This window comes from Cotesia glomerata, linkage group LG2 (genome assembly GCF_020080835.1).
Source record: "Cotesia glomerata isolate CgM1 linkage group LG2, MPM_Cglom_v2.3, whole genome shotgun sequence".
In the NCBI taxonomy this organism is placed as follows: Eukaryota; Metazoa; Arthropoda; class Insecta; order Hymenoptera; family Braconidae; genus Cotesia; species Cotesia glomerata.
Window position 1 is genome coordinate 18,425,750 of NC_058159.1, and position 12,038 is coordinate 18,437,787.

Sequence of the window (12,038 nt, forward strand, 5' to 3'; positions counted from 1 at the left end):
CATACAGACAAACGGGACATCATCGCGGAAACAATCGCGGAGAAGTTTCCTCGGACCTCAAAAACTTCAAGCAATCCGTTGAAAACTTGATTTTCGAAAACGGGGTAAAACCAATAACTTCCCAAACTTTTGAAAAAATTTTCAATTTTCTTAGCGTGGAGAAGTTAAAAATTTAGGCAATTTTCGCGATGAAATTTTTTAAGCACTTCTGTGTTAACAACACGTTGTAAAATTAATAATAATAATCACAGTAATATTGGACCATGACATAAGAAATAATAATAATATTTAACTCCACATGAGGTCCCTAATTTTTAATTTTGTCAGTTGTTAGCTTAAATGGAAAGCAAATATTTTGCACTGTATGATTAGTCTTCGAGTAGCAGAGGGATCCATTCTTGCTTCTGTAATCGTTGAGGTCTCTGATTTCGAATCCCAGTAAAGCGGAGTTTTTTTCAACGGAAATTTGTGTTTTCTTCGTCGTTTCTTCTGTCTTCATTTCGATATCATTATTCTTGTATAATTATAAATTAACATTACTAATAGTTATCATTACCTTAACAGTCATGCAAATAATAACATGAAGTAACCAACAGTTAAATGATAATTTTTTATTTTTTTTTACTATCAATATAACCAGTTTAGGCTATTAAGGTTGAACTAGGTTGAAATAGGTTTTAATAAAACCCTGCCTGACACTTTTTCGTCTGAGAAACAAAAAATCGTATACATCGTGCAATCCCAGCTAGGCGCTAAAAGAGTGAAACAGAGTTTTATTAAGAACCTTCTTCAACCTAACTCGTCTGAAAACGGACTTAAGTAGACGTTACCAGAGTGAAACGGGGTTTAGTATCAATGCAGTTCCTTATTTCTTAAAACCTATTTCATTCTGTTTCACCCTAAATTAGACTATCCTAGGTTAAAATGGGTTTTAAGCGAAAAAAAATTTCGACTCGGGTTCTTATACTCTCGATACTTTACTTACTTTTCCCTTCTTTTTATTCTCCCCACCTAAACTACGTACTATGATGGTATTGTAGTAATTATTGAGACGCTATTACAAATTAACAATTATTTTTTTTCTTTTCATTGACCCATTATGTATATATAAATTAAAGTTTTTCATGCCTACTGGTCAAGTGACTAGTGAACCTTATTCAAGCCAAGCGATGGACATTCCATCTGCACTATTGGTCGAGAGACATTCTCTCTTTGCATTAGTTCGGGAGATCCAGGTTCGATTCCTGGCTTGGTAAACCACCCCATTTATTTTTTCAAAGTTTATCTTTGCTCTCATGTAGTTTCTTTCATTTGCTTAACATCTTTACAACTCGAACAGATACCACGAAACTTCCAGCTTTACTAGTATTCAAGTTCGATGGACCCCATAGAACTAATGCAAAGAGAGAATGTCTCTCGACCAATAGTGCAGATGGAATGTCCATCGCTTGGCTTGAATAAGGTTCACTAGTCACTTGACCACTAGGCATGAAAAACTTTAATTTATATATACATAATGGGTCAATGAAAAGAAAAAAAATAATTGTTAATCAAAAAAATTATGTTTCTCATAATTTAATTAAGTATATTACATTACCTGCAATAAGTAAGAACCTAATTCTTTGATTACTCCATCACGTGAGTCATTCATAGTAGTAGAAGCTCCCCATTCATTCCCTAAACCTGTAAAAAAAAAAAAAATATTACTAACATCTTCTTATACGATAATATATCATTTTGAGTACTTGTTAATGCTTTAAGTTAGAATAAATTTAAGGTGGCCACTAGTGACATAGTTTTGGTTTCTACGAATTTTCACAGCAAACCGAATTGTTCTGAGTGTTTGTCAAAGAGGCGTTAAATTAAGTCTGCGATAAAAGAGAAAGCAGAAGACGAATTGACAATGCGTATAAGTAAAGAGTTGAAAGAATAAAAATAAAGAAAAATTAGCCGTAAAAAAGAATAGAAGACTTCTTAAGGTGAGAAACAAAAAATATGAAGGATAGAAAAAGAAAACGAAAATAAAAACAAATGAGTGAGTAAAATAACAACCTCCAATTTTCTCGTGCGAGAATACAGACGCGTCGTTGATGTATTCTAGAGGGATGCGACCACTTGAAATTCAATTGAGCAAAGGCTCAAGAAGAACGACAACTACGAGGGAATTGAAAGAACAGCTATTGTAATATAACAACAACCCTCATGCTTTGCTTACAAAGCGTGGGGGCTAACAATACATCAAGTGCGCAATCACAACCATCTCATCCGATACTATTTGCCCTTTACCAAAGTGTCATGTATCTGATTGTCGTTAAAAAAAAAAATTTTTAAAAACCCTGAAAACGTCAATCAATAGGTTCTTTGTGAATATTTTGATAGATTAAAGAAATCTAATGAAAATATGACAATTATTTTTATAATAAAATTCAACTAACCATTTGGAAACACTGCTCTCATCTTCAAGTAACTTGTTGTTAATCGAATTACACTTGCTTTATCCAATTGTGAAGTTGTCGCTGCTGGAAGTGGTAATAATTTAGCAAGTTCTTGAAATTCTGTATTCTCTTTTTCTCGGCGCGACCTTGCCGCATTTTTACTTTTTTCTTTCATTATGCAGAAATAACTTTATCCTTTTTGAAACAGATTGAGTTTTTTTCTTTATTGTTCTTGGTAGTGTTTTGAATATTCTATTATTATTCTGACGTTGACGTTGATTTATATTCAGGTAGTTTTGTCTTGATGTATTGATTTAATTGGTCTTCATAAATATACTTAAAAATCGAAAAATTAACGATGAAGAAATCATCTGAAAAATATAAAGGTAAAGATAAAAAATAAAAAGTTAAATGGATTGCTCCTTATCAAATCAATTACATTTGAACTTAAGCCCTTTAAATGTAGAAGTCATATTCCAGCTAACAATATGACCTCTTTAAGATTCGGTTACCAGGTTAAACTGATCTTTAGGACGTCATAAGACATCATATTGCTGGCTGGGATTTTTATGGGTTGCGAAATCGTATTAAAATCGTTAGTGTAGATTTTCTTAAATTTTTTTCAGAAATTAACTTTGATTTATTTTAGATAATTGACAATAACTTAATTTCAAACTGACACATCTATTTCCCACGGAAAAAATTTATATGAAAACAAAACGATTTCTGGCATCACTCGGTCTGAAATCGTGTTTCATCCCGCGTCACACATTATATTTTTCATATAAGTTGCATTAAAGATGCTAGTTTCAATGTCTGGAGCCAACCAGAACTAGATAGCTTCAGACGAACAGCGAAAATATCATTTTATTGTAAAACTTATTGAGAAAATTAAAAACTACGTTTCAAGAAAGTAATGGTTTATTTCTTAGTGACAGAATTATAATATGTCAGTACAGTGAACGGTTAGAATGACAATTATAAAGGTATAAAATAAACAAAAGATACTCTGATAGGATTGAAAATAAAGCTGCAACTTCATCTCGCGGGTAGAAAATCATCATTTTCTGCCCGCCGGGAAGATTGATTCCTGCCTGGCAACAGTCGCATTGAAACTCGCATTTTCATTGCAGGTTATATTAAATAGTATATTACACACCTAGAGAAGTAAAGTAAGAAATGTCTCAGATCACATGTAATTGTCGGCCGAGGCGAAGCCGAGGTTGACAAACATGTGATCTGAGGCTTTCTTATTTACTTCCCGTGGAGTGTATACTATTTTTTTGCTCGACGAAGGCGGAAAGCGGCAACTTTGTTTAGCGCAGCGGGACGAAAGTTGCCACTTTCCGCTCGGAGGGCAAAAAAAAATTTTTTTTGCTACCTCAATTTTTATTGAGAGTATATTGCTTCAATTAACAATTTTTCTTCTCTGAGCGATTTGTTCACCTGTCTGGGTTCTTTCGTAGAATAATCGATAAGAAAATATTATTTTTAACAATATTTCATTTTCGGACAATAAATTTTTTTTTCACTTTTCCAGGAGGTACCCCATTTTGCCCCCAAAAAATTAAAAAAAAAAATTACGCAGAAAAGAAAACAATCTTGACTCAAGAACAATATTCTTGACTTAAAAACTTTTATCGGAAGATGACCAAAATCTTGATTGAATAATATTATGTTCTTATTTAAATCAGTTCTAATTTAAAATAAAATATTACATTTGCAGTTTCATTCCAGTCTTCAAATTTTTGCCTTGAGATTTTATTTGCTCCAAAGCCAAATAGCTTCTTTCAAGAATATCAAAGTTCTTGGCTTTAGACAATTAGACCGCAGCGCCTTTAGAAAGCCACCAAAAGCAGGTACTATTAATATAGCAATAAATACATCATCCTCATAAAAAGCGTGCAATGGCTGAGAGGCTTGTATTGTTGTACTCGGCCTGGTCCAGCCCAAGCAGCGAGGTTTGAGCCCTATAGTCGATATTTTTTTTTTTTTCGTTATTTTTAATTTATAAAAAAATTTATATTATTCAGCTAATAATATCAATGTTCTTGAGATAAACATACTCTTCTTCAGCGGTGAATACCATTTCTTAATTTCAGAAAGTCTTGTAGTTTTGGACGAAAAAATGTTTATTTCATTTTAAAAATAAGTTGCTTTTCAATGAAATAGTTATTTACTTTATTCAAATTCTGTAATCATTTCTTGAATTAAAAATAATAAGTTTATTAATTCAAGAACAAAATATTGAAGACTATAATGTTCTTTTGGTTTAAATATTTTTAACTTCCCGCTAAGAAAATTGAAAATTTTCAAAAATCGGGAAGTTATTGGTTTTACCCCGTTTTTCGAAAATCGGGTTTTCATCAGATCTCGACGTTTAAAGGTCACAGGAAGCTTCCCTGACTCTTCCCGTGATGGTGTCCGTGCGGCCGTATGTGTGTGTGTGTGTGTGTGTGTGTGTGTGTGTATGTAAACCTCATAACTTTTGAACGGCTCGGCCGATCGGATCGAAATAGGTGGCGACCAAAAGAGTATCATTGCCATTAAATTTTGTAAAAATTTGAATTTATTCGGTTCGCTAGGTTTTGAGAAATCTCAAAAATAAAATTTTCAAAAAATCGTTTTTTTTAATTACTTCTACACGGATCGACCGATCCATTCCGAAAACTAATCCGCTCTTACGTTTGAAAAAAGCACGTCGATTGCCACCAGCCCCGTCAAAATTGGTTGATTCGTTCAAGAGTTATCGAAAACGAAAAATTTTGAAAAAAGTGTTTTTTTCACATAACTTCGACATTTCTTTTTGGATCGTTTTTGATGAAATAGAATAATTATTAGAGCCCAAAAAACCACGTTGATCGCCATCAAGAACGTGAAAATCGGTTGATTGGTTCGTGAGTTATCGTTCTCGAAACAATTCGGAAAAAGTGAATTTTTCAAATTTCTTTAAGATTTTCGGTTCGATCAGTTTGTGTTCAAAGTATATCATAGAATTGAAAAAACTGCATGGAATACTGCTTACCGTATTTGATATGAGACATTTCTTATTTTATTTCCCTATAGGTGTGTAATATACTATGGTTCAATATTTCTGAGTCAAGAAAGGGAAGTTGAAATTCTTTCAGATAAAGAATAAAATCTTGTTAAATTTTTTATTTTTTAATGAAGAAATTTTTTTCTAACCCTTCACATGTCACATGGCTTAACTATATCCTTTGTTAGTCGTGTCGTAGCGTTCTACCGTTGTATATTTTATTTAGGTATGTCTATTAGCACGCTCCACGGATATTTTTACAGGCGTAGATATAATGCTTCAGGATTAGGAACTCTTCAATATAATCACATCATTATAATATCGGTGGAGCATGTTAATAGTAGCATTGATTTTATTTTTACAGTGTTGCAGACACACATTACAAGTTCATAGAATGCCAGCTACATTCACGGAGAGAAAAATATTGTCAGAATGAATATATTCTCAAATATTGTTTTGTCAGAACAATTCAGTTATTTGACTATAAGGTTCATTTATTTACAGGCAACTGTTGCTGATGTGAGTATCTGCATAGTGAAATTATATTAGCTGTACGATGGATCGTCATCAGCTATAGAAGATCGCAGAGTTTACCCAATCGTACCCATACGAAGTCACCGATGCTCAAAAAAAATCTACAATCATCCGAGGCTCAGCTCCCAATGCTCGATCGAGCGTCGGTGCTCTATTATCAGCCTATGGCCGGCTCACCATCGGCCGCCCAAATATTCATAGCAATAATATACGATCATCAGCCGATTCTCGGACGATCATATGATAAATTGTTTTTTGCACATGCGCACTAAATATCACATCATCTGTTTTTACGCATTATTTACCTGTATAAACTTTTCATCAAACAGAATATAATCATTTCTTACTACATATATATATATATATATATATATATATATATATATATATATATATATATATATATATATATATATATATATATATATATATATTATAATTAAATTTTTAATTTTAATTTTTTATTTTATTATAATAGAAAATAAATTTATCGTTGTTATTAAAAATAATTTTTCAGTTTCTAAAATCATGTCTGACGGTGTAAAAAAACATCGGGCATTAAAAAAGTACATGGATAATAGATCTCAACCGCCTAATACACCCTCATTGTTAATTGATAATGATCATGATCATAATAATTTAAGCATTGAAACAATTGTAAATAGTGTTGTAAATAAAGAAAATAATTACGGTGCATTTGTTAGTGATAATGAAAGTAGTTTTAGTGATTGTGTTGATGATAGTAATCAGTCTATATACCCGGCAGAAAGTGAGGTTATTATTTCTAATGAAACAGATACTGATAATAGTGATAGTAATAATAAAAGTATTGCCGAAGAGAACGCAGTAAACCCAGATAATTATTGATTAATCGAATGTTATTTGATAATAATTTTTTTGTTTACCTATTAATATTTATCGTTTTCAATTCATTAAATTAAATCAAACGTGTTTGTCTTGGAAACGTTAATATACAGTTTTGAATTTATTTTTAAAAAAATTTAAAAATATGTCATAATTGATTAAAATTTTGGTTTAATGTAGATCTAGCCAGTGGTACATCTCAGGTAGCCAGTGCTACATCTCAGGTTTTGAACGACTATCTTAATGATACTGACTCAGTGTCTTCGTCATTATTTGAAAATAGTAATTTTTCTCGAGCTGCTCTCAGTAACAAGTCAGAAAAACTTAAAAGTACACTAATTTTTATTATTATTATTTTAATTTCTAATTTGTTTATTAAAATTTATTTAATTATGGTATTTATTCTTCAGATGGGTCCAAAAGATTACCTGAGATAAATGCAGACATGACATACGATGGTGCTTGTAGCAATTGTGGTAAGTGTTAATCATTAGTTTTTGATTTTATTTCTTTACTTATTGTTTGTTATTTAAATTTATAATGTATTAAATTAGACAAGTTGATTATTGTCATGACGTTAGCCGACATTTTTGATTTTTTTATTTTGCTTATTTTATTAAATTAGAACTAAAAATATTTTAATTTAAAATAATTGCACTTATAGTTTTTGAACTTTTTTACAAATGAAAAATTTTTTTTAAATTTTTTTGTAATAATTTTTTTAATAAAAAAAATTATAAAAATTTTTAGATGTCGGCTAACTTTATGTTCATAAGTTGATTAATCTTAGGTATTTTTCTTAAAATGTTCTATAAATTTTGTAATTTTGTTTACTTTGATACTTTTTGGGTATACTGGATTATTGAAAATTTATCACATCATCTATTTACAATGTTTACTGATATTCTATTGGTTATAATTTCAGGTTTATCTAAATATATATTGAATGAATATATTGAATTAAAATTCACTGAAATGTCTAAAAAGCTAGATAAAATGAAGTTCAGTCTTCTATATGAAATACAGAAGCAAGGCGGCAATATAAAAACACAAGTTATCATGAATTCTGCATCAAGTAAGGCTCCTAACAAGACATTGAGTGAAGCCAGAGAAATTTATAAAGAAATATTTCCTTTTGATAACCTTGAAAACTTTAAGAAATTTGATGATAAATTAGATAATGAAAATGAAAAGAGTGATTTAAAAAACTTATTTGAAGTATTAACTTATGGTGAGAAAGATGTTAATACTTGCATTCGAAAGACACTGTCTGAAGTTATTACTCCAGAAGTGCAACAGTTCTACTCTGGAGCTGGTCGTATGATTCGTGGTGAGGGCAAACTAAATTTTAGTGCAACTAAAACATATGTTTGTTTATCAGGTTAGTTTTATTTAATTATGTTTTCAAACTCTGTAATATTACGCGTGACAAATGACAAAACGGTGTATAAATTATTTGTGCCATCTTATTTTGCATGAATCCATTGTGTAATTTTATGCTACAGTTGATTTTCATATTCTTCAGTATCATTTTGATCTAGCTTTACTCTTAGAGCTTTTTGCCAATGTTTTTTAATAAGATAAAAAATTTTTAATACTTTAAAAAATTTTTAATACTTTTTTGATGTTAGTAATTAAAAAAAAATATATTTTATGTTGATCTTGACGTTTTCAACGATTTTCATTTAAATGACAAAAAAAAAAAACTTTTTTTATACGCTCTTTTGGCATTTGTCCCACGATGTATTTATTTACTTACAAGACATATTATAAATTTCAGATATTATACAAAAAAAATTCGGTGACTCGGACCAAACTAAAAATTTGAGATCGAGCGTTAGGTCATTTTTGGCAAACTTTGGGGACAGCGATGGCAGTAAGCGAAAACGGGCGTAAATTATAAAGTTTAAGAAAATTTTTCATTACTATCACCATTATCATTCTAACTATTATTACTACTATTATGATTATAACGATTATTACTACTATTATTATAATAGCTATTTTACTACTACATACTATGATAATATTATCTAAGATTCAAAAACTTGTTCTATTTAATTTTTATATTTCTATTGTTCTAAAATATATACTTTCTTCTGTAAATATTTGTATTATGTAATTATTTTGGAAATTTTATTTTAACTTATTTTAAATTACTATGATAGGCCGATCCTCGACAGCTACAATAGAATAATCCTTGTATACTATGATCGGCTGATGCTCGGTTACTGTCCTTGACTGATGCTCGATAACTATTCTCGGCCTATGCTCGGTTACTATCCTCGGCCGATGCTCAATTGGCAGTCTCGGGCTGATGTTAACATCCGATGCTCAGCGAGTCTTGCTTCTATACAGATTCTGATCCTCAACCGATGCTCGAGGATCGAACAGCTATCATAGCCTAATGATCGGCCGATCACCGTTCTTCGTATGGGTACCTCTTACAGAAACATTTTCATTTTCACTTTCGGAAGTTTCAGTGAACAAAAATTAGAAAAACGGTTGACCCTAAAGGCCATCCCTGCAATTTCCCGCTAGTTTCACACTTACGCGCTTAAAATTGCACTTTTGCTCTTCGAGCTCAAAAATATAATTTTCGTGTAATTTTGAGCTTCATGAAGTATCGAATGAGTTCGAATTGATCGAACTAGGAATTTCGGAGTAATGTCGAAAAAACACTTTTTTGCGGTTTTCTTTCGACAACGATAACTCACGAACAAATCGACCGATTTTCACGCAGTTGGCAGCAATCGACGCAGTTTTCCAAATTCTATGATATACTTTTAAACATAAATTGATCGGATCGGAAATTTTGGTGTAATTCGAAAAAAACATTTTTTTAACTTCCCGCTAAGAAAATTGAAATTTTTAAAAATCAGGAAGTTATTGGTTTTACCCCTTTTTCGAAGATCTCAAAGTTTTGAGGTCCTAGGAATCATCCCTGACTATTCCCGCGAGGGTGTGTGTGTGTGTGTGTGTGTGTGTGTGTGTGTGTGTGTGTGTGTGAGTATGTAAACCTCATAACTTTTGAACGGTTAAACCGATTTCATCACGGTTGGTGCCATTCGAAAAGGCTTGGCCAAACTTAAATTTCCTGTCAATTTGAACTGATTGGGATCGATAGATTTTGAGAAATTTTGAGAACTCTCAAAAATTAAGAAAAAATTTTTTTTAAAGTGGTTTTTTTTGGAATAACTTTTGAACGGTTCTACCGATCGATTCCAAAGACTAATCAGCTCTTAACCTTGAAAAAACCACGTCGATCGCTGCCAATCCGGTCAAAATCGGTTGATTCGTTCGAGAGATATCGTGAACGAAAGAAAACCGAAAAAAGTGTTTTTTTCGGAATTACTCCGAAATTTCTAGTTTAACCAATTAAAACTTAAGGGTTCCTTATGAGGCTTAAAAAACTGCGTCGAATGCCGTCAACCGCGTAAAAATCGGTTCATTCATTCAAAAGTTATTGCTGTTTGAAAATTCAAAAAATAGTGTTCTATGAAACTTTTATCAGACTTTTGAGCTCAAAAGCATATAAAAGGTATCTTTTTGAGCTCGGAGAGCTCAAAACAACACATAGATCGTATTTTTTAGCTCGAAGAGCTTTAAAACCTCGTAGGTGCAAGTTTAAGCGCCCAGGTATTAACGGAATCAGCGGGAAAATGCAGGGATGGCTTCAGGGTCAACCGTTTTCCTAATTTTTTCGTCAACGATCTCACGAACGAATCAACCGATTTTGACCAGCTTAGCGGCAATCGACGTGGTTTTTTTATGTTAAGAGCTGATTAGTTTTCGGAATTGATCGGTAGAGCCGTTTAAAAGTTATTCAAAAAAACCACATTTAAAAAAATTTTTTTTCGTAGGACATACAGACACCATCGCGGGAATAATCAGGGAAGCTTCCTAGGACCTCGAAACGTCGAGATCTGATGAAAACTCGATTTTCGAAAAACGGGGTAAAACTAATAACTTTCCAATTTTTAAAAATTTTAAATTTTCTTAGCGGGAAATTAAAAAAAGTATTTTTTTTTCGAAAATACAAAATATTATTGAGCGAGTATTCTTACAGTAAAAATACGTATTCTTACGGTACGGAAACTGGTATGGCATAGCAAAAGTAATAGTAGCTCCCCCACTTTTCTCATTTTGATTTTGTGTTGGTAATTGTTATGTAAAGAGCAGCTGTTGGTTTACAAATTGTTACAGGTTAAAAAAACCACTGATTAAGAAATCTAACTTGAAATGAATCAATCCTTGCGAAAGTGTATATTTATAATATATTAGTCAACTCAAATAATTTTGAAGTAAAGACTTCTTTAATTAGGAACTTTAAGAAAAATTACGATGTTCCCATGGTAATATTAAGAAGGTCAGTAAAGCAAAGTTTTAAAAAATAGAACAAAGAAAATGTATTAAATTGTTTTTTTATGAAGTATCAATGATCTCCCTCCTTGATGCACAGAGAAGGTGGAGCTTGGATGTGCGGGCGTGGTTTATTTTCTCACTAGACGTCATCGATTGAAAGAGGGGAGAAAGGGATTAAACTAATGAGATCCAGCAAAAAGGTTTTCTTAAGAATATATACCCGAGAAAAAATTTTTCTATATAATCATATATAATTGTATATAATCATATATAATTATATATGGAATCACATATATAATTATATACAATTAAATATAACTTATATGGAGCAAAATACAACCATGCAGGATTATATATAGTTCCATATACAATTATATATAATCATACATGATTATATATGGAATTGTATATGAGATCATATATAATTATATATGACTCTATATGGAGCAATATACAGCTATGCAAGATTATATATAGTCCCATATATAATTATATATAAGTATATATAATTATATATAAGTATATATAATTATATATAAGTATATATAATTATATATACTTATATATAATTAACAAATATAAAAATTTTTTCTTCGAAAAAAAATTTTTTTTTGGTAATCACGAAAAGTGTAAAATGATGTTTATAATTACGTTTAAATAATTCTGAAATACAAAATTTGTGACATTTCCTATGAGAATTTTTGGTCTGCTCTGCTACTATCTAATAGTAAAATCATTATCTATTTTATTATTTAAATAAGTGTCATATTATAATGAGATTCGGTAAAATAAATAAATTATGA

General features: G+C 31.0%; 1 protein-coding gene across 3 annotated transcripts in view; it reads right to left on the minus strand.

The window, feature by feature from the left end:
- LOC123260200 (single-minded homolog 2-like) overlaps nucleotides 1-12,038 on the minus strand; it is a gene marked incomplete in the record, with an annotated part of 186,593 nt that overhangs the window by 99,664 nt on the left and 74,891 nt on the right. Inside the window, 3 exon segments of one of the 3 annotated variants that reach the window (XM_044721206.1) lie at nucleotides 1,598-1,683; nucleotides 2,436-2,806; nucleotides 5,461-5,473. In XM_044721206.1, the coding sequence (XP_044577141.1) occupies nucleotides 1,598-1,683; nucleotides 2,436-2,610 (261 nt within the window). 3 annotated transcript variants of the gene reach the window in all.